We start from the raw sequence: 25,403 nt of genomic DNA on the forward strand, positions 1-25,403 counted from the left end.
ATACAATAGTTTTCTAAGAATTATACCTACTCAGTAACATACGTGTCATCAATACGATTATTTTGTCATATATAATTTTTAATTAACCCGCGACGCAATAAGAAGCGTGGCATAAGTTTGATAGCTTTGTGTGTGAACGACTGTGACACCGTAGCACTTAAATTGATAAACCTTAAATTAAAAAACCGCATCCAAATAGGATGCGGTTTTTTAATTCTTGTTCTTTCTTTATTTTGTAAATGTCCTTCCAAAATAGGTCAAGCTATTTCAAGATCATGAGCTTTTCTAAGAGATGATAAGATTGACCATTTTTCGTGTTTAGTTGTGTGGCTATTTGAGTGCGTCTGTCTGTGGCACCAAGGCTCCTAAACGGGTATTGTATAGATTATACATTAAACCGAATTAAATTAAGATCATCACCAAAAGTTGTTAACACCTAATCAGCGTTACTGGCTTAACTACCAAGTGCTCTTAAATCAGTAGGTACTGTCACCGTTTGAAAAGTAATAAGATGATTCACACGCAGGGTATTCTCGCTCCCAAAATAACAGCAGCTCATAGTAAGAACTCACCGTCTACACATTGGCCCTTAACTTCTCAATAGGTATATAAAAAGACACGGGGAAGGGTCAAATACCACTGTATATAAGTATTTATCCCGGAAAACTAATAACTCTACGCAAACAGTCTACCGAGTAGTCGTGTGTCAAACTTGAGATAACAAGTATATTAGATAACAGCATTGTTTATATTTAATCGTTTGAATGACCCAATTACGTCCATCTTTATTTGAATACCACTAAGTATCTTTGAACCTACGTCAAATATAGGTGAACATGTCTTTGTGTGACAAAAACCAGATTTCTGCAGTTATTTAGGTAAATATTGTCAAGGACTTTGAAATAGGGTAATCTATAAAATGTCGCTGATGTAAATAACAATAATATTGATATGGTAATACACAACTGTTTTAGCTCTTGCCCGTGGCTGGAGTGGAGACTCCTTAAGGGTCCTTCAAGCCATCTCCATGGCAAATTTTACCAAAATCGGTTTAGTGATTTAGGTGAAAAAGCCAAATTCAAACTTGACATTCTCATTACCTACTATCTACATTATAAAGACCAACTGTAACTAAATAATTTTGCCTACCGTACTGACTTGCCCGCATGGATGCGTAGCTGGAACGACATGAATAAATTCCATTCATTGAACCGCTTAGCCACCAAGACTTCGTTGTATCATATAATAATTAAGTAAAAACGTGTTGGTTATCATAACATTCGACAGTTAGTAGGTACCTAATCACTTGTGATCCCGTGTCTCTGGCTAAAGCAGTAGAAGACGCCCGGAATGTTTTAGTTGGTGGTAGTCCGACTTATGCCTACGTCCAGCCCTCCACGGGTTCAAGTCATTAGCGTTTCACCCCAGAAACAAAAAGAAATAGGTACCTAAAAACTATGAACAAGATAAAGATGTGAATGAACTGAGATAGCATATGATGTAGGTATATTATAAAATTAATAAAATTATGAACCGAAATTGTACAATTTTGGTTTTTATATTCCATTAGTTCAGCTTAAACCGATAAGGAGGTAAGAAACAGGTAAGGTGGGCTTTGAAAAAGCTACACAATCTCGGTCACTTCACTTTTTATAGAAATACATAAAATAAAAAACGACAGTCATTTTATTTTAATACTTACTGTGATTTTACACAAAAAGAAACACGAAGATTATTTACCTTTATTTTAGTTGGCACCTTAAAAACGGAGTGTTGGTAAGGTAACCTTCTTTTGGCAATCCGCATGGATATCCACCGCCTGAGGGCAGGGAGTGGGTAGTGTCAGACTATTACTGATTAAACCTGAACTGCCTTACAACTTCTCTCGCGTTTATTGTATTTTTTTTTATTGGTTTTCCATTTATTGTCACTTCACTTATTAGAAGTACAATTTGGGGAAAATCGACAGATTTATTTAATTTATTTTTCGGATAAGGCCCGGGTTATACCCGGTATCTTACGACTATAAATGAGCTTTATGTAAAAGAGCCGTCTCAAGTAATCAGTGTGTCGTTATAACTTCCCTTTAATTGACGTTGCATGCATTGAGTGTGGTGTCTTTTAGAATTTTAATTTATTAAAACACATCCTAAGATCGTATTACAGCCGGGAGGCAATGAACTGACAACACTGGGTTATCTTCAATAAACCATTATTATAAACAATACATAATAACAATGATAATTTGTTCTTGATAATTAAATATGTTTGAGCTATATTGTTGTTTCCGTGTTAATTACATGTGTTACTAACTTAATAAATTAGTTCAAAGAGAAACGACCTCTGGAATAGATTTTTTGCTCTTTTACGACATTTTGTTGACTCTTCACACGCAAAATACCTATCTCGTTAGTTATTTTTTTTTTATAAATATGATGGCGCTTTTTGTAATTTAATCCATGTCGCGCTCAGTAGGTTTTGCGTGGTGACATATTACTGGGCTATCGGTCTAGAAGATTATACCATTACAATTATGGTTTTGTAATATTGACAGGCCTTCTTATAAGGGTATGTAACAGAGAGCCCGCGTCCTTAAAACGGCAGGCTGGACTGACATGTTTTAGTGGGTGCGAGTATGCTCATGACATGTGTGCCCTATATTCGAGTTACGGTCAGAGCTTCTCACTCTGTATTTTGTGCTATAGCAGCAATTGGAATACGTTGTCCGTCAAAATTTCCAGTGTCAGACAGGTAAGGATTTCTCTAAACTCTAAAATATACATAAAAACATTGGTTTAGTTGTATCCAAACTGTTTACTGTTTATTTCTGCATACTAAGCTTCTCCGAAACACTGTTCATTGTTTTGTCACCTTTCGTCCTAAAATATGATATTACCTTTATCTAGTTCCTTAGTTTATACCTACTATACCTACCTATGGATTACCCATATCGCTGTTAGAAGGGTATAAATAATACGAAGGTTGCTAAATGGTGGGTCTCGAACTAATATCTATAAATTTTCTCAATATATTCTATCCTTCCTTTAAATTTCAATGACCATAAATCCTACACATATGGTTAATCTTACATAAACGTTGGATGGAATTGGTACTTGACCAGACCAGTTTCATGACAAGAACAAAATTGTATTGAACAAAAAATGTGGGATAGGCTTTGTTATTTTCAAAAGTGGTTGCTACAGTCATTTATACAATCATTATTATATTAGATATTCGTTATTAATAAATTTTCTGAATTTTTGAATTTTTCTTTTCTGATCACTTTTTCGATAGAGGTGGGTGAATAATTAAATACACACGATTCTATACAAACCTTAATTTTATTGAGATTTTTCGCATAACTGTAATAAAAATAAACACTTAACAATAATAAATATTTATCAAAAACGAGTGATTTCATTTTCCTTCGGTTTAACTTCGGGCGCGGGAAAGTCGCGCTCATCCTTTCTGCGAAGACTGCAGAGGGATCTGGAATAAAAGAAAAATTATATTAGAATCAAATATCAATAAAACTTTAAGTTGATCATCTGAAAAGGATATTACTGAACAATTATCAAGGCATTTAGTTACAACTAGAGAGACACGCTTCCATTTATGATCAATATGACAAAAAACCAAGTAATTTTTGATATGGGAATAATATTATATTTTTTGGAGAAATGCTTTGCTATTTGAATAATTCTATTTTTCTGTTCTGATTTTCAATATTCTATGTTACATAATGTTAGCAGGTACAATAATAAGTCTCTGAATACATGCTTGTTCTGAGACTGGATGTCTTTGTGAATGTAACTTGAGTGTTTCTGAAACTCCTCGCGACAGAAGGATTTTTAATTCGTTTGTTTTAATTAATACATAGTTATATATATAGATACCTACATATGTATCTTTCATATCAAAATGAAAGTGATTCTATAAGTCATACGAGATTGAACCAGATACGTAACGCTTACATTCAATCAGAGTGTATTTGATTTCTGTATCTTTTCATATTTTCCTATCACGTTTACGAGTTTCCTGGAATATGTTTGAATAGTTAAATCTTGGAATATCTTATACGTACTGGTAAATATGTGGATGATTCGTGGGAACTTATGCATAATGGTCGTTTCTGACGATTGGACAACATCATAAGAGGGACTCCTCAAAGAGAAAATTTCAGAACTATTTATAAATTATTCGACCCATTATTTATTTATTTATCAAGATAAATATCAGAACTATAGAATGCAATTAAATTGATTCGAATAAAAACATAACAATATTACAAAGGCAATTAATATGGTTGCATAAAAGTGAGCAAAAAAAACAAAAAGGGTTTTAAGCTTTTTAAGGTTAAGGCACGATTGGTTCGGTCATAAATTAGAAGGATAGCCATATGTTTTAAATTTGTGTTTCTTCGTCCTATTTTACGGAACCCTCAGATTCGCGAGAAAAGTTTATAATTTGACGGCTTTTTTTAAAAAGAAATTGAGATAAGTCGTTTTCGGCATCCAATAACGCAATGATAGGAGGCCTCGAATGCAGTCTTTTAACTGATCCTTTTGTTTGTAAGTATCAATTTTATTCAATTGAATTAGTTGTTCAATTGGTCCAATGGTTCGTGTAGGTGGTTAGTTTGCGTTCCATAGATTGTCGTAATTGGCAACATTAGTGTTCGCCTACAGTTGAGGTTAGAATTGACTGGAATATTGGAACTTGTGGTCATTAATAGAAAACAGCTTTGAACTGAACTGCTTCAGAGTGGTGTTTTAATGAATTACTAGTCTCTGATAAAGATAAAGTGAGTATTTCAATGTTAAATACGATTGTGACAGCCAGTTTTCTAATATAAATAAACTTTCTCACAACGAAATCTAGTATCAAAATAAGCAAAGCTTTCGCTATAGCAAAGTGGGCGGAATCATTTGATGATTTCCCATCCGGAAAAATAGTGTTGTAAAATCATTTAGACACCCGTATTACAAATGTGTTTCTAATTGTAATTGGAAAATTTCGGTGTTGAAATTGTGCGTTGCCAAGTTTGAAATCACTTGCGTACATAAGCACCAATAATAATGATTTACTTATTAACACATAGCAACTATTGAAACATAGATATTAAGCAAGTTTCGTACCTACAAAGGAAAAGGTTTTATTCGATTTTGAAATGGTGAAGAAGTTTCTTCGTAATAGGTACCTTATCTACACTAATATATAAAGCTGAAGAGTTTGTTTGTTTGTTTGTTTGAACGCCCTAATCTCACTAACTACTGGTTCGAATTGAAAAATTCTTTTTGTGTTGAATAGACCATTTATCAAGGAAGGCTATAGGCTATATAACATCACGCTGCGACTAACAGGAGCGAAGATACAATGGAAAATGTGGAAAAAACGGGGAACATTCTAACCACGTGGACGAAGTCGCGGGCAACAGCTAGTTATAAATAAAACATTTTTAAAGTTATCGCTGTTATCCATAGTTAAGTAATTTTCGAAGGTTTGAGGTAAGTAATTATTTCAGAAACATATTTTTTTTATACTACACGATACTAAAATTGCTTTTTGAAAACAAGGGCCAAAGATTTCGAATACATTCTCTAATGACGACTTTAGGAAAGAAATGCTGCTAAAAGATATATTTTGCAAAGGACTTGGCCGGATTCTGCCCCAGAGTGTACAAGAACCAAACTAAAACCAATAATTATAAAAAAACGAATAAGGAATTTTGAAAATAGCTCAATTTACTGTAGCAGCGGGAGAAAAAAACATACAATAAAAAGATTTTCTTCGTTTGTACTCCACTCAAAAGTACCCTTAATGTTGCCATATAATATTCACAAAGAACAAAGTAGGGAAAGTCCGTCACTATAGACATCGAGCTTAAAATGTAAAATGTTCATAATTAATTATAACTTACATAACACATACTTTTTTTAAGCTTTCTGATTTATTTAAATAAATGAAACCATAAATATTATTAAGTAAATAAAACTAAGTTCGCGTACAAAGGTAGATAGTCACTTTTGTGCTGACAACATTGAAGTGATGAATATCGAGCGTCTAATGTCAATGTCAAATCACATTCTCACATAATTTGTAAACATAAACAATAAACTGTTATTGCGCCGGTTTGTTTTTTCGTTTATAAATATAATATGTCGTAGCCCCACGCGAGTGCTCCACTAACTAGTCGTACTGTGTATACTTAAGGAAAATGGACCTTTTACAACAGGATCACAATCGGAGAAAGTATCAGGGGACACGTTTTATCATCATTACCTCCCGATATGACTGTTCTTTTATCGGAGTGGTTAACATTCGAGGTATGTTGTAGCATCATTAAATATTTTTTATACCTACAGCATTCATATTATTTAAATACCTATATATAATCTCAAGACTTATAAAGATACTTATTTTACCTTCACAGCTATCATCTCATAGCCATGTCTGTGGTGAGTGTTATGACAAGATATCAAGATGTCTTGCAACGAATTTCAGGAAAGACAACTCGGTCATATCAATGTTTGTTATGGCTGTGGTAAATCAGTTACACATGCCAAAAAACACGAAATTCTGGAGGGAAGCCCTCTCGCCGCAGTTGTATCACTGTGGCAGTACTTACATGATGACATGTAAGTAGTACGTTTTTAAATATCTACATGTGAATAATTGTTACAGTGGTTTCTTAGGTTTACGCGAATGTTAGACATTGAAATGAAACTACTTTTACGGATTTTATCGCGGTTTAATTTTAGATTTTAGTTCCCGACGTTTCGAAACCTTTGCAAAGTAAACAAGTAGTTTCATTTCAATTGTTACAGTTTTAATAGTGTAGTCAATACATTAAATAATTTAAACTTATTTGAAGTTCTAATTCAAAATGTAACAGGCGAGTCAATATAGTTACTATAAAGTAATATTTAATGCTGATTTAATATTAATTATTATTAATGAGGAATATTTTCAATTAAGAATCAGTTAGGACAAGTCTTTACTTGCCTTATTTAGATAACTAGAGATTTACTCTGACTCCACATGGATTTTACAAATCTTTGGAACTCTCTGTATTTCTATGCTATAATATGGATGTATTATATACTTTCACCTTCCACATTAATCACTCTATATATTGGTAAAAACTGTATGAGTATCTGTTTGATTGACAGAGATGAGACGGGGTATTTTATTTTGTAATATGTGTCTTGCTTTGATGTTGGCAATAAAATAATAATATTGTTATGTACATACATTTGAGTTTACAAATATAGAAAGTTAAGCTATTGATTGTCAAGTGTGAGTGGTATTAGTTTCATCTTTATTTTTCAGGTTAGAGCAGCCAACTTGTTATTTCATGGTTGTTACATGAGAGCTAACAGAGAAGTGAGCCGAAGAATTATTCCTGATTCCAACCGTTTTAACGCCTTAGAAGATCACCAACCTGATCAAAATATCCAAATACCAATTCCTCCACCACTTGCCCCACAACTTCATCTTGGCCCAGGTCAAGATGTTTCATCAATTGCCCTACCTAATTATAGATGTTGTGCTAATACATCTAGGCGATGCATATTTGATGGATGTCAGCAAAGTGCAGATTATTTAGTGCCTACCTTAATTAAATCAGCCTTGCTGTTTTATAATAAGCTTTATGCGCATTCTAATGAATGGGAGTTATTATTACAGAACTCAACAATATCAACTTTAACAAATACTTTCGCAGCACTTGAAATTGAAGGAAATCATCCTCTTCTATTAAGAGGAGATATTAAATCGAGACATACGTCCAGGCGTGAATATTACACATATTTTTTATATGACGAGCTTCCCTCATTTGAAGACCAACCTAGAAATGGTATTGGTGTAATAGTGTATCTGGCAACCGGACTGTTGGATGTTGTGCTCACATTATGACAATTCCATTTTACTTGGTATGGACGAGATACCAAGAAGCTGTCTTTTCACCAGCCGCGTTTTATAATGTTTTATCAATATTAAATGTTTCAACAATTTAATTTCTTTTATTTGCTGTCTAATCCAAAATGTTATCAGTAGAATAATATTGTGTAATATTGTTCTAACTTCCAATCAATTAGATTTACTCAAATTGAAAAATAATGCTGCTTTCAGTGTTCAAGTGATTGTATCATGAATATTAAATGTCTAGATTAAATATTTATATACCAGGAACATAAAAGTGCTTTAACCATAGTTTAACTTTCAACCTAACCTTACTTAACTTTCAACCTTCATAACTCCTGTCAGCGACTGCTGAGCAAAATAAATCTTTTTTATTCTTGTTTCTGACGATGTTTACTATTAATTGACGTAGATTTTATTCGTGTACATGCTGGGGCACAGGTTCATACAATTTCCGGCCATGTCCTTTAACATTTTAAGTGCCGTATGTCTTGTTATTTTTATCCTTCACATCATAAAGAATGCATAACTGTACATTATCGTTGCAATAACTATATTCTAACTGAACAAACGATAATTTGCTCGATAACCTGAACCTTTCGCTATCTATTTAACGTTCCATAATTATAATTATTCATCTTTTACTTGTGTGCTATTTCAATAATAATATAAGTTGTATTGTTGCCGTTGTTTATTATAATCAATTAACTGTTCATGTAGAGGTGACTGCAAGATGTTTGTAAGTGTAAAATACGACTAAAACTACACAAATTAAAAGAAGCCAAGTTAAGTTACGCTTGATACGGCCGGATTGTAGATGGGTGACCTATGTTATTATGAGTTCCTTCGTGTTTCGGAAGGCGCGTCAAACTATCCCGTCCGTAACGGGTCCCGGCTGATATTTATACATCTTAGACAGTCGCTCAGTTACAGGAACCTAGGCAATTAGGTTGAGGAGGTCAGATAGGAAGTCACTCCTTCTAAAATGAAAATAAAAAGAACTTTAAAAAAAATAAAGAGATTTTAAAACTGTGTTTCTATTATTAAGTCAAAAAAGATCTAGCCTAAACCTCGTCAATTGAAAACCAAAAAACAAAATGATTCGACGAGTTGCCAACCTTCTTATCTTGTACCCACCAAAAACAAAAGAAGAACAACTAAAATCTCACGCACACACAAGTACTCAGTTCTCTAATTAAATCTATTTAAAAACCATCAACATTACATCAATGCCAAATAAAGGTACTATATAGAAATAGAAAACATTACCACAATTACCTGGTTCAAGGTTACAACTATCATTAGAAATCGGACATTGGTCTTCGATGACAAAATTATAGTAAGGGCGAACTCTCGACTTAGACCGCAAGGTCGCTTTTTGTGTAAATGTCGAAATGGAACGATTGCTAGAAAACGTGATGCTATGCGCTTGCGCCGTTTCAGTAAGTGTTGGATCTGCATTTATCTGTGTATTGTTTGATTGAGAGTTTTTGTATAGTGTTAAGTATGTGAAGTTAATTGTTTGAAAAATATGAAGTATTGTTCTAATAGTAATCATTATTGTTGTACCTACATATAATTGGTTTTTAGGTAATCGAACAATGTTTAATACTTATTTGAATAATTGACGTATTTCTTATAAGGTCAGGATCTAACTAGCTGTTCTTGTATTATTTAAGAGTAATCTTACGATTAATCAACTTTACCTTATCAATGATTTCGGCTGAACGAAACTGGTCTTAAATGCTTACTGAAGACAGATCAGGTTGAAGGAGATCAAGTCTTTCTATCTAAACTTATCTATTATTTAGGTGGTAGAATATAACAAGAATACTTACATTAATATGGCTATGGCAGGAACGGCAAGCGCAGCGCTGATGAGGTAGAAGGCGCCGGGCATCGTGGACAGGGTCGAGAGGTACACCTTGCTGTACACCGGCGAATAGATGACGGGCACCAGAGCCTCCGATATACTGATTAGAGAGCTTGTTTTACCTGTAACAGAGGAAATGGGAAAAATATTTATATGGTGTATAAGAACTAGTGTGTTCCATCTGGAAAGAATAGAGGTACACAATCGGATTCTGAAGCTAGTCTCTCTAAACCCAAATTTTGCTTCGATTGATTGATTGATAGTTGAATGATGTTTGTATGTACAACTTTTCCATAGTCTCCAGAATAGTTTTTGTTCTTTAGAATCCATTTCCACACTAAGGAATTTAACTCTTGTGTCGCAGGTATTTCTAGTTACAAAAGCATCACATATACACATCCAGACATACAGACATCTTCAATAAGAATCAAGAACTTGTAAGAGCGCTTATTTCGTCAATAAACTGTTTTACAGTTTAGCGAGTTTGTTTTTTTTTTTTTTGTAAAATGTGTTTTTTGAAAAAATTAATCCAGAATCAGCACCCACATTCGTAGATCGTGGATCTTACTTCCTTGTTCCGACTTTAGTATCAAACCCACGACACGTCCTCCACAGTGGGTTTGGCGTAGTTACCTAATACCACAGCAAAGAACAACCCACAGGATTAACTATACTCCACCCTAAATTCCACATAACTTATTGTAGTTATGCCATAAAACGACACAACAACACTTCACATGCATATATAATTTAACGACTCGCATAGATTCCTTCATTGACTCATCCTAACAACTATAAAGCATCTTTATGTCGTTATCAAGAGCTTTGTATATATATCCCCAACTTTCCATAACTACCTGTTTAACAACAAGGTCTTAATATCACCATTTAATTCTTATTATAATACCACATTTGTATGTTATGATTCCTTTGGTAATAATATGCATGTACATATGATTGTTCGGCCATAAATAATGGCAATGAAATAAAACTACTTAATTTCCTGCCGCTGCGTCATCTTGTATACAAACATGATTTTATCTAGGTACGGGGCGTGAAAATCCTTGTTTTGAAATAGATTTGTGACACTGCTCATACGGGCACACATTATGTTGTGATAATAACTGTTATTATGTAAGATACTGCGTATTTTTATGCAATGAAAACAGGCAGTAGAAAATAAACAGTTCATCTGAATGAAAAACTAAATCTCTTTTTTACAATATCAAGACTCAACCAGAATCTATACTAATATATAAAGCTGAAATATTTTTGTGATCAATAGAACATTAATCGAGGAAGGATTTAGGCTATATAACATCACGCTGCAACTAATAGGAGCGAAGATACAATGGAAAATGTGGCAAAAACGGGAAAAAATATTAATCTTCGAGGGCCTAAGTTCAAAAATTCCTAACTTATATCTTCTAACCACGCGGACGAAGTAGCGGGCAACAGCTATTATTTGATAAAAGATAAATTCATTGAAAATACAACGAGCCTTAACTAAAGACCTATAATACTGTAGGTACTCATCCCAGTCCAAGTAACTTCTCGTCTTTAAACATTTAAAAGAGTTAAACAGTTTTAAGTGCCTTGTTATTCAAAGCCCTAAATTCCCTTTAGGATATCCTGGCACTATACATCCACGTGGTCACCATAAAGTTTTCACGTCTTAACACGTACTTATATGACCCAAAATATTCGGAAACTATTCCAGCGGGTACATAGGTTATCGATACTTTAGACACGACCCTATTAAACTCAAGATTAATGTTGACCTCAAAAACCATTACTTGAATGACTAATGTGGATTCTATCATTCATATTATAAATGGCAACTCAGTATATTCGATGTATAGGTAAGAAGTGTCATTGTAAAACGACTCTTATAATCATACGGATAATGTCTGTTATTGATAAAAACTTTTTGACAATCGTTTCTGCAATATTAGTAAACAAATAAAAATAAAATACAAACGTTTGAAAATTCACACGTGTCGGTTGATACGTAGAAAAGTCACAGTTTCGTAATAATAAAAGATTTGTATTCCAGTAAAGATTTTCCAAAAAAATTGTAATATGGTACAAACGGTATGGTATACAAACTATCTTATAAATCGATCATAAGAAAACATATCAGATTATGATATAAGGAGTTGAAAACCATTGGAAAATTTTCACAAAGCTTCCGTAGAAACGTTATGCAAATTGGCATTACAAGTACAAATACCGTATCTATATAGCATTAGACATACTATTTGTTAATAATAATCATAAAATTATATTTATAGGTAATTTATAGGAATCGATTAACAATTAATGCAATTTAATTGTGAAATTAGTTTGATGATCGATCTTTGGAAATTTCCTAAATTGACTTCGGAAAAAACCTCGTGCTAATGATGATTCATAAGTGCCGTTTTCACAATTTCGCATTTTTGCACTTAAAAAGGTTAAAAATCAAAGGTTTATAACTTGTTCATTTTGTACATTAGAGAAAATGAAACAGCGTAACGGTTGTTCCTTAAAATTTAAATTACCTACCTGTAACCAAACCAAAATAAATTCTGTAGGTAGTTCTGTTTATGGATAGATAATATATGTTTAGGTAAAACACATAGTTACAAGTACACATATAAGGAGTGTTTTGAATGATATTAACAGTCAGCAATAGAGCGCATTGAAAAAGAATTCTGCGAAATATCAAAACTCCATTCTTGTGACTACTAATACCTCTTTGTTAAAATGTGAAGTGAGATCTCTGCACCATGTAAAGCGCCGTTTCGCTTCGACAACTGCAACCTTTTAACTTTAATAGGTGGTAAGGAGTTGGTATGACCATAAGGACTCACATTTTCTCCTTTTATAATCATACTATATTCTACTACGCATGGTTTAATAATAATCACAGCTATATTTCCATACGTAATAGTGTTGTTATTGCCTGATTCGAAACACTTTTTACGCATATCGATTCTTTGACTAGTTAGGCAGTTGAATTATGTGTACGTTTCGTTGAATTTATATTATTTATTTCATAATAACCGGTCAAGAGCGGGTCACATTGGGCGTGAAAATAGAATGAAAAGAAATCAAGAACAACCTACAACTAGAAACAACTCAATTTATATTGCTGTATCCGTAATAGAATTACATTATCAGTGAATTTTAACTGAATTTAGACTGTCTAGCTATCACGGTTCATGAGGTACAAGTCTAGTAACGGACGAACGAAAGACAGCGGCGGCGTCTCAGTAATAGGATTCCGTTTTACACTTTGCTTACGAAAGCCTAAAAAATATAACAGACTAGCTGTTGCCCGCGAATTCGTCCGCGTGGTTAGAAGATATAAGTTATAATTTATACCTGCCTTCTATCTATCTATCTGCCTTCTATCTATCTTGTAGGATTCAGTCAGCGTTTGCAATGTAAGCGCAAAAATTGTAGCCTATGTGTTATTCTGATGTATAAGCTATATTGTGGTAAAGTTTCATTCAATTCCATTCAGTAGATAGTTTTTACGTGAAAGAGTAACAAACATCCATACATCCATACTTACAAACTTTCGCCTTTATAATAGTAGTAGGATATACGTCACTTGTTTCATTTTTTTTATTACGTCGTTATTTTCACATTCATTCTTTACGTGTTATAGCTATATAGCTATGAAACATTTTATTTAATTATTTATTACATACATCGATTAGATTATGCAAGACGTTACAAAAAATACTTTTTTACTAACTACTTATAATGTGAAGGAATGTAATGAATGGGGTAAATCAATGTTGATACGATTTTTATGGCCTTTGTTGCGTGACGCTGTAATACGCCGATAAAATCAAAGGAGGTTTGGTGTTTAATCAATTTACTTTGCAATTGATCTTCAAGCTTCAAACTACGTATAATATTGAGGCTTACTCCCGACAGAATTGAGTTCTGTTTTAAATGAGTAGGTATTCTGGAACTGATCAGCTAGAGTTTTACTAAAGAGCTCGGAGCTTAAATATAACTGCACAAGTTGATCGATCACAGGCTAAGCTATTCTTGATACAGTCGGTCCATGGTGGACCATCTATGTCATAACGAGTTCCTCCATTTTTCGGGGTTAGGATAAGGCATGCATTATCAATTACACCTGAAACTGTACAATACATTATGACAATAAAGATTATATTCTTAAGAATCAACAATTTGTTCGACAGTATCACTGCAGGACTGAATAGAAAATCAAATCAATTTCGAAAATAATTCAAAAGCAGAATCAAATCAAATTCCGGAGAAAGTCATTCGACGATCTTGACAGGTGGAACATTTGTAAACCTTTAGATTTTAAGAACTGTGTCACATTATATTTCATTCATATATGAGGAAATGACGTCTTAATATATAAAGTGAGTTAATATGTTTGCAGTGCGTCACAAACAAATGATGATCAAACAATTTTCAAAAATTCATACTAAAAATCTGTTTAACAATCATAATACTGTCTACAAACACAATACGATTTAATGATGTTTGGGTCAATAAGGTCCTACAGTTTTATAAGAATTATTTTCTTTAATTATTTGAAAACAATTGCTTTAATTAAAATAGTATTTACTAGAATTACAAACGTTTATAAAAATAAAATCAGCGCGAGGAAACAGCTGTGTTGATGGATTTCGCTGTGACGATATAAAACAATATTAAAATACTCGTATTTATGAGTTATCGGTACTTAGGAAATTGTGAGGTAACTGTTTTATTCTGATAAGTTAAACGGTTAATTGTGTTTCGTACACGTTAGGTGATTAGGTGAATAGATTTCAATTGCGATTCGTGGTAGAAGCTTTTACAGTTAAATATTAAAAACTACAGAAACAATCTTGGTGCGACCAAATTTTAATGATTGTTCACGTTCATACGTTCAAAATGAATCAATAAAATCGGCTACAAACATAAAAAATATAGTCGAATATAGAACCTTTTGAAGTCAGTTGAAAAGAGAGAAGAGAAACGCACTTTTCTGTTAAAGCTATGTTTATGTACCTATGTAAATGGCCTTCTCAAATCATGGCCCTGTATAAGGATGCTAAGAATGTTGTATGCGGAGATGAGATCTTGATCTTGAGCATAATTTGATAATAGTAAATAAGGCATGAAGTGGAAGAAGCCGATAAATCCCTGATTTAGGAAGATAAATAAAGGATTCCATCATTAAAATGTAAACTTCAATGTATTAATTTCTTTCCTAATGAGTCAAAACGAACAATAAGCCACACTTTGAATAGTTCGGACGCAATAAATTAAGTAAATAGGAAAAATCCAAAGCCAAACATCTGTTTCCTTTATCATTCGTTTGTTATAAGATAACCTAACGTACGCAATTAATAAACAATTTAGTTGCGGTAACGCAATGCAGCGAGACAAACAGAACTGCAAACAGAGACATGTATCACTGCCATTCATTCTCAAGGAAACTATTTGTAAATAAACGTGTTAGAAAATAGAAATGTCTGTTATTAGGTACTATTATAAGGTGAGGCGCCTTCATAATTGTTTTAAGTACGTTTTTATTGGGATCCCCCGAGACGACGCGCGATCGTGGCGAGGCGTCAGTTCCTAATTAAGGACTTCGGTTGGGTCCGAAACTAGTCGAGCAATCCCAGTAAATACGCATCTTTAAACAATTTCTTGGTACTATTATCATTTTATAAAACAATGTCGTTGTTGGTACCTACAGTACCAGGCAAAACATTTTGCAAAAACAAACTTTTTAATTGCATTATTGCTTTAAATCATACATGTGATTTGTATGTTTGTGAAACCCCCGCGACCCAAGAATTAAATTTCTAACTGCGGGAGTCATTTAAAAAACACTGTTTAAAATAGTCTCAAATAACTGAGAGAATCGAAATTTTCATTTCGCATAAGCATAGGAGACGAATAGAAAACTCTAAATAAATTTCTTGAGCGCTACTAGAGATTTAGCAAGTTAAAGGAATTGTTCTATTAAAAGTTAAGTTCATATATTTTATCATAACAGTCTTTGCATAAACAATTGCCTTATAAATTTTACATAAAAATCCTTTGTACATTTTAAATAAGTCTCATTTATTAAAATAACTATATTTAGCTCTTTGTTTTCATTATTATATTGAGAGCTATTATTATATACGTACGACTTCACATTAACTACGACATTGGTATGGCCAAGCACGTACGAATATATCAGGTGTGTTTTAACAATAACTAATTACTTTATAAGACAGTATTGTAATTGTTTACGAAATTTTAATCACGTATTCAACCTTTTGACTCTCTTCCTCGCTTCATTTGTTTCGTTGGCACAGTATACAGAACATTACTCACTGAATTTATGTTGTTTATTGACATACTAATTTCAAATTTTGAATTGAAGGCTTACCATTACTTCTTTAAGTAATTTTCTTTTTTTTATAAGTGAGATGCCGCTCTACACTGTGTAATGCGATGAAGGACATCCAAAACTGCAATAATGTTACTTAAAGACTTGGTTTTAGGCCCCAGTGTATAACTATTTAGTAGCATAACATTTTGGGCAGTATTTTTGGGTTTCGTTATCAAAAAGTAAAATCAGAACCTGAGAGTCCGATGTCTGCCACCACCGGCTGTAACGGCTCATGAACACTGACATCTAAACAGTTCATTTCTATAGATAAAGCACTTCTATTGCCGTTAAAATAACAAATACTGAAAATAAACATCGATTTTAAACAACCGTCGTTACGGTCATAAATTTATCGCCCAACCGATTTGTTTTTCCTTAAGCCTATTTGTACCAAACTCTTAACTTCGCAGGGGTTTTCTAAAATCAAGAGTCAATGTTATTCCGAAACTTGGTGAAGCATAGTAAAATATTACCGGGACTGGCTGTTAACCCCGGATTTTCCTTGATAACTGTTTATTATTCCGGAAACCATTTCGTTCTAAATCAAGTGGAATAAGATCATAATAATTGAGCACGATTCCCTCTCTCAGTATTGTAGGTGTATTGCTCTCCCGGTTTCCTTGCCCGCAGGGATCTGTGAGAACCGCTCTTCGCTTAAATAAGCTGGAATGATTTACATTTTGTAATTGCCTTCCAATACTATCTATTTAAAGAATGAAGTTTTTAATACGTGGTATTGAGAATTGATTTTTAGGATTTGTTCTAGTTTTTCTAATGACGTATGTCGTGTCGTGTGTACGACTGTCTTTTGTTTCCAGGAAGTTTTGTTTCACATCACACTATCATCATTGAATAATTTCAATTCTTAGAAAAAGATAGTCTTTTTTTAAGAAGTTTTGCTGTATTCTCTGATCTTACGTCAATAATTACCTCATTGATTGTATACTAGTAAGTTTACATATACATAAGGCGTTACTTAGGTATCTAATGAAAATTAAATATAGTTGTTAAGGAAAATACCGTAATAATGATATTTGAAATTCATATTGGCGATAATTTATTGTATTCGAGTATGGAATATCGTTGAATTACAAAACAGTTTAAGATGAGATCCTCAAGATGTTTTCCCTCACCGTTTGAGAGTGGTGTCTGAATAATTAGAAAAGTACACATAAGTCTGAAAAAATATCGGTACTTTGTCGCGTTAGTATCAAACCTGCACATTGTGTATACAAAGCTATGCACGGTACTGCAAGGCCACCATGACAATCGAAAACGGTAAAATTTATGATGATGACTGTCTAATCGAAGTCACGTGATTTACAAACAAAATGTCTTTTTCATACATTTCAGCGTTTTCTAATACCGTTATAGAAATGTCAAGGTAAATGCGTAATTTAGCTAAATGAGCAATTATTTTCTCGATGGATAGTGAGAGAACATATTTTTTCTATCAATACGCTTACCATTCTTATAATGATAGCGTGATTAATCTCTTTATAATCCAACGTTTATTTTATTTGATCAATGAATCAGTGTTCAAGGAAGTATTGACTAGAAACTTCTTGCCTGAATGGTTACGTTTTGTTTTAGAGTTTAAAATAAACTCGGTGATTGTGAATTGAACTAGTACTTTCTTGTTAAAAGTTGTGGTGGGTAGGTTTCTTGTGAAGTTGTGCATATTTTCGTTTTGATAAAGGCAAAGATTAAGCAAACATTTGTATGAAAAATTGTACAAATGATAATATAAATCCTAACCTATACTAAGAATGTGCTAAATTTAAATAAGACTAATCTTGGGAATCTCTCTAAGTTTTACAATGTTGGTTTGTTTCTACATTACACTCACTTTGCCATTGACAACCAACTAAGACGATGAGACCTTTTTAAGCGACTGGGACAGTGTTAGGAAGACAACGATCTCATTATTTTTGACCGATTTTCAATTCGGCCGTAAGGTCCTTTTATGGTTGATGTGGGATAGCTGCCATTTGGTCCCAGAAAAAAAGAGTTTGATTAAGAACTTTTTAATTAATGAGCATTATAATCAACTTGGAAGAATGTTTGTATGTTCACTGATTCATATGCTAATTTTGGATGGATTTTAACGAACCCTTTTTTTGAGATTCTGCTCGAACTTGACCAGTTTTTTTCCTTTTAATTGTAGGGTTAAAGTTTTATTAGAAATGATATATTCTATACAAAGTCTATTAGTAATATGTCAACGTTAGGTTATGAAAATGTATATCCAGCACTATTTATAAACAATAATATGTATTCTAACTTCTAAGTAATTGATAAACAAGAGGATTTAACTGGTTATTATAATCTTGTTATTATACTTGTAATACATGTTTTAATATACTACGTAGGCAATAATTATACTCGTGTTGGCTGCAAGTATTAATTAATATACATAGTATGACTAGAAAGTTTGTTGCGATGTAGATAACTGGTATTAGTAAGCTTTAGTAGCTATGGAAATTGCAAATTTTCATCGGAAATTAAGAATTAGGATAATTTCTTTAAGGTGTTAAGTTTATATACCGTAATTGTAATAATGTTATTGACGCAAAACTGTCCTTAAAATAATAAATAGCACCAGCAATATACGTCTCACTGCTGGAACAGTACCCTAATCTATACTAATGTCTATACTAATCTATATACTAATATATGAAGCTGAAGAGTTTGTTTGTTTGAACGCGCTAATCTCAGAAACTACTGGATAAAATTGAAAAAAGTGTTAAATAGACCATTCATCGAGGAAGGTTTTAAGCTATATAACATCACGCTGCGACTAATAGGAGCGAAGATACAATGGAAAATGTGGAAAAAAACAGGGCAGGTATAAATCATAACTTATATCTTCTAACCACTCGGACGAAGTCGCGGGCAACAGCTAGTATTGTATATAATACCACTAGTACAATAATAATGTAAACGGAATGACTCCTGCTGGGCATTGGATCGTTTTCTTCTCTCACAGCAAAAGCATTTAGGAAGCGGTGAGGAGTGGGCGAAAATGGGTACTGTCCAATGTAATCTGACCTTCAAAGAGTGCTTCTTAGAGCCTAATTTGAATAAATTACTTTTGATGGATATGATTTTTTTAGATTTAAGATCAAATATTTGGAATCCAGTATCGTATGTCTATGTCTTCCTTCACATTTCAAGGGGTGACCATAAATGTAAGTAAATGTCACTTGGTTTCTTCATAACAAATAATCTCACGTTTAAATTTATACCATTTTTGAACAAATGTGATATCACGTATACATCTTACCGGCCTTGATAAATCCACTTTTTCTGTCCCATTATCAAATCATATAAATAGGTGAATTAAATACCAGTTTCTTTACAAATAAACATCTACCTAATTATTATTCTCAACCTGAACTAATTTTATGAGTAAAATTATTATTGTTTTAAGAGATTCAACATGGCCGCGACGTTTTCAATCTTTGTCCTTTACAAAATCCTTTAAAAGACCAGAGCGTTTATTATGATCTTTCCTTTAGACCTATTGTAAGACATTTTGTGTGAGCGAGATGAAGCTATGCGCAATGTAGAGTGCCATCCCTTTTCCACATCGAAAACTTTCATTTTTGAAAAGTTCATAGTACAAGGTACATATTATTACAAAAGTTATCCTCTACACAAAGAGATAAATGTTTATAATAAGCACGCGTCAAGACTAAACAAGTTTTTATCTTAATCATTAATAAATAAAATTAAATGTAAACAAACATATTTTAATTGATAACAAGTAACTTTATCACGATATGTGCCAACACTTGGGACAATATTTAAAAATAATTAACCCTTGATCTTTGATACATTGTATTAATTAACGACTTAATAAAAACGATGAATTGCCCATTACTATCTTATGAGGAAACTTACTTTGGAAATAGACTTTAATCTAATCCTTTACCTTATGTATTATATTTAAATTATTTTATTAATTAATAAATATTTAATGTTTTTACAGATATTTCAGTTTGGGTTTAATGAGCTTCTTTTTTCGTATATTTGACATACAACCTGCTTTCTGAGTTTTTGAGCCCGTAGGTCTCTGATGTGGCTTAAGCTTCAAGCAAGTGATATTTACTTTTAATACGCATATGAATCCAAAAAGACATTAATGTATGATGGATTTGCACCTGGAACCTTTGACTTCGCAGTCCGATGGTGATACCATTAGGCTACCAATGGTCTAGTCAACTAGTAATAGCCACCTAACAGCTTGTTACAGAGATCGAGATTTATTTTATCTTAATAAAATCTGTTTACATAAAAATCAATTAAGTTTAGTTTTTATTACCTTGCTTATTATGTAGTAATATTCCATGCATTGTAAGTATCCGAGCTGTCGTACACAAGTGACATTTTTTATTCAATTAGTCACGTGACTTAAACTTGTCTGTAATACCCGTTGGGCGCAGTCATGTTCCATTTATCCATATATTAAATATGGGCCCAGATCTTCAAGTTTGTTTTGTGCTTGGGTTATTTGTCTTTAGTAATATATTATTAATATGTGTGCATTAAGAAATATTTAAGTATGTTTATTATTATAAAACAGTCAAGCTTTGCTCAGTTTGGGATTAAATTGCAATTTGCTATAATTTTATTAATTGGCGGTGAAAGACTGCACTAATATACGTATAATTATATTTACGGGGGTGGCAAAAAATCTTAATGTTATCAGACTAAGCTCTACGTTCAATAAGTTATAGTATTTTGTTACTGAATCATAAGCCTATAGGATCAATAATTGTTTTTCTGTCTCTTGCGTCTGTGAATCTTGATTACTGATCTGTACATTTTTTTTTTTGAACTAGCTAATGAAAAGCAAAATAGAAACCTATTACTGTAATTGTCAATCAGTTACCTATGAGAAGAGTTCAATGAAACAATTCTTGTTTTATTGGTCGCAAATATTTGGAATAGAGGTTGGTATAGAGATGCTTTTGAATTACACAAACATTTGTGAAGCTTGTTCCTACATATTATATCGGCAAACATTGGTGATCTTCTTTGGTGAGTAGTGAATGGTTCAGATGATTTAACAATAGAGGAGCATCATCATTCTTTTTATGCATCGGAATAAACTCATATAACCAACAAATATCGATATGTATTTTAGGATCCATTTTCTTTTAAATCAATCAATCAATCAATTAATATATTTATTTGTGAAACATAGGTAAAGATATAGATCTTATGTTATATGGAGTATCACTATGCTCTGCCAAATACCTGGCGTACAAATATATAGGAATATAAACCTTGGCACACTTAAAAAGCTTACTATAGGTTTGATATTCGCACGAACATAAAAATTGACTATAAAACACACGATCGTAGCTCGTAGCGTTTTATGAACTTTGTACGTATCTAAATATTTGTCCCAAACAGTTGTTGAATATAAATTCTACTGCGGGGCTTTTGAGCTACAAACTTTAAAAAACAGTTTGTTATCATACGCCCAAAGTAAAACGGCAAACTGAAGAATAAAAAACAAATGCAAATTCCAAAAAAAAATCTGATTTCTACTCAATAAGTGTTACTCGCACTGTCAGCGAGTGTAAAAACTTACATATATATAATATGTTTTTTTGGGTAAGTAGTTGACTTATTTCAGATTTGTATGCACCTCTGTTTCTGACATTTTAAACTAAATCTTATGGATTGTCTCATACAACGATTTGAATTCAACACACAGTTACAATATTCTTTTTTCCTCTAAATACTTAATTTTTTATAAAAAAAGTCAAGATAGTATAAAATCTTATTTAACTGACCTTCACACTGTTAGATAATAACGGCTTATTTAGAAATGTCAGCTCAGTTATTTTTAACTGAATGACTGGCAACAACCAGTGAAAGGTAATTTTAGCTTTAAACTAATTTATCCTATTCTTTGCCTATTTATATATTTCCATGAACTTTGTTTTTCATATCATTTTATTACGGTACCTGATTGATTTATTAATGAATGAATACAGTCAATTGAACGTGGGTGTTACGTAGAATGGCCTAAGGTCTAAAGAAAAGTATTATTCGGTTTTATAAAATTTTAATGCTATACCATATTGACTCCGTGAAATTTTCGGATTTGGTGAGTTAAAAAAAATGAGAAAACGTCACTAAAAAGAAACGACGAGAATATCTGACTCTGCTAATTGAAATATGAGTCAACGTACACTTAGTTGCGCATCTATAGGAAATATTTCATAAATAATGCATTTATGTATGAATTTATTATTGAAATTAATTAAAAGATATAAACAGTGGAAGATTAAACATTATTTAATGGCCATTGAGTAAGGACTGTTGTTAACAAAGTAACTCTAAGGAGTCTATCACCTCTTAAAATAAGACTTTTAGCTGGGTAAAAGAGACAACGCTATACACTTTGTAGAGCTTCATCTTACTTTAACAACAGTATTAAATCTTTAAGAGCTAATTGTAAAACTTCTGGCTTTTCTACGATTCAAAACCAGAACGATGCCTGGCTCTATTCAATGATGCAACAGTTTACTCACGCGTATCCATTGGGATTGGATGACTAGTTTCGGACCCAACTGGAATCCTCAACCATGAGCCGACGTAGCGATCATTGACATAAGGGGTATAATGTTAAAAAATATTATATTGGCTACTTGAAAAAGGTCAACGATTTATACCTTTAATAACAACTTTATTCTTTATCATGGAGTACGAATGACACGCTTGGTAGCGCGTAAAATTGTTGGTATATTTTAAGAATTGCATTATTTTTCTCGATTTTAGGTAGTCTAGATCACAACATTGTTTATATCACGCATTTTACAAAAGAGATGGTTACAAATGAGCCAAATAAATTGCAAAATAAGAAGGAATAGGATATATTCTCACGATATTTTATATTATAAAAACAATGCCCCTTAATAACGTTAAACAAACACTGGCATAATAATTTCATTTAACAAGTATTATTTAATAAGTATTTTTACGTATCTATAATCAAGAAAAAATTTAAATATTTCCTCAAGCTTGAATAGATTCCTTATTATTCTATTAAAAACACTTCATTTGCCATAAGTGTCATACACTTAAAGTCTTAAAATCATGTACTTTCAGACCAAATAAATATTAAACAAGTAATAAGTACTCACCAACTTCATCATTATTCACCAATTTGGTAGCAATAGATCTCAGGGATGTGGCACCAGCTGAGCTGAACATGTCCAAGACCGGTCCCAAGAAGTACACCGTGCGGGACGGCGCCATCGCATACACCACTGCAGCCGCTATCCTGCTCAGACACGCTACGATGCCGATAATGCTGTCCTCTATCTTCCATCTTTTGCTGAACAAATATATTGTTATGAAGGAACCTGGGCAAACAAATTATAATCTTGAATAACTTTTCACTTAGAACATATTTTTTGATGTGTAAACTGGTAGAAGGCTTTGGTCAAGAATTGTAAAATTGTTCGAAAAAAAATATCTTTGTAAGGCCAGTTTTTTGGTCATGGATTTATTAAATCTACATCCAACATAACATTTACTGCACTACCGAAACCGAAATATATACTGAAATTAAAAAAAAACAACGTGGTTATACGAATAACGGTATAAAAGTCCTCTAATTATTGACTCTACATTTTGCAAAATTACTTAAGAACGTACTTTCTCCTTAGAATAGTCCACGAAGATTTTAAGTACTTAGGATAAGTTATAAAATGCTCGACTTCCTATCACCAATCACATAAAACTCGAAGTTAATTAGAAAAGAACATAATTATGGCAAGTCGTCACCTTGGCAATCAGTGTGCTGAGCGATTACACAATGTAGAGCATTGTGTATTGTGTAATCCTTACTTAGCTATTCCTACCTACAGTTTACGTAGCCGGCAATATATTGAACTGCAGGCACAGCATGAAAGCTGACTTGCACTGAAGCGTGGCGGTTGACATTGTGGAAGACAGACAGCGATATACAGTTTATGTATGGGTGTCTTTCTTACACAACGGTTAGTGTGATTGAAATACTGGCAGAATACACTTAACTTTACAATGAATATATATCATGAACATATGATATTTAATTGTAAAATTTTATAATCGTGAAAATTTCTTTACGAGCTAGGTTTTTAACGCAATTTTCTATACGCTTTTTGTTTATGTGGATGAATCTTCATGGTTCTAAATTCCCTGGGGGAAGAAAGCGGATAGTGAACTCTTAGTCACTAGAATCTAAGGTAGAGGTGTCTAACCTCTAAAGTCTGTACATTTCCGCTCATAGATTATAAGAGCTAAACAGGACTTATTACAGAAAACGGAGATACAAAGCAATGTTATTTTATGCGTTTTATAAAACAGTATTGTCTTTGAGTTTTACTGTATTTTAGTTCATAATATTATTGGTGACGTCAGTGCTTGACAATTTATTAAACAATTTATATATGACTGAAATAAACCTAAATAGGATTCTAATTAATCATAGTATAGCAACAAAGTATTGGAAAAGTAAATCTGATGCGTTTTGATTATTGAGTGTATACTAACGACATAGTTGTCTATTACCATCTTACCCTCATATACATACTCAATTAATCTAATCTTGATTTGAACGAAATCGTAAAAATCCATTGAATCAATTCCGCATGCAATCTATCTAATGGAAAAAAAACATTAGTAGGTGCTTCCGTCAACTGTCACTTAAATTAAAAGCTGTTTAAATGTGTCATTCGTTTCTAGACATACAAGTTGACATTAGAAGATAGACCGTCCGGGTTGTTAAAGGTTAAAACAGTACTAAACAGAGGAAGACAAATTACTTGCCATTTTCTTCACAGATAGATACTATGTAGACTAAATTCAAGTTTTTGAGTGACATCATTAAAATAAACTAAAAGAAGTTCGTAGCAGCTAAAATAATACTTAAAAATAGGTTGGCAAGCATGTTATCTACTTAAATTAAAGTCAAGAGGCTTCGTTTTATATCAAATAGGCCTAAAGCTGTCATTTAGTTCGAGATCTAGGCCAGACAGGCTACAGAACTGAAATATAATGTTCAGTAAATTAGAAGGCTTTAATTTATGTAACAAATTCTTGAGACAAGACGTCCTTAAGAAAAGACATCTGTATGATACATTTGTTTTGTGATAAATAATTAAATGTGTTGGATATTTATTG

General features: G+C 32.6%; 1 protein-coding gene across 1 annotated transcript in view; it reads right to left on the bottom strand.

Moving 5' to 3' along the window:
• Positions 1 to 3,287: 3,287 nt before the first annotated feature.
• The window catches only part of LOC113504652 (proton-coupled folate transporter-like), a 42,783-nt gene continuing 20,667 nt past the window's right edge, over positions 3,288 to 25,403 (bottom strand). Inside the window, exons 3-5 of the mRNA XM_026887076.1 lie at positions 23,378 to 23,599; positions 9,762 to 9,918; positions 3,288 to 3,489 (exon numbers count right to left, since the gene is read on the bottom strand). Of these exons, the coding sequence (XP_026742877.1) occupies positions 3,402 to 3,489; positions 9,762 to 9,918; positions 23,378 to 23,599 (467 nt within the window). The 3' untranslated portion in view covers positions 3,288 to 3,401. The remainder of the gene's footprint in view (positions 3,490 to 9,761; positions 9,919 to 23,377; positions 23,600 to 25,403) is intronic.

The sequence above is a fragment of the Trichoplusia ni genome, chromosome 2 (assembly GCF_003590095.1).
Source record: "Trichoplusia ni isolate ovarian cell line Hi5 chromosome 2, tn1, whole genome shotgun sequence".
NCBI lineage: Eukaryota > Metazoa > Arthropoda > Insecta > Lepidoptera > Noctuidae > Trichoplusia > Trichoplusia ni.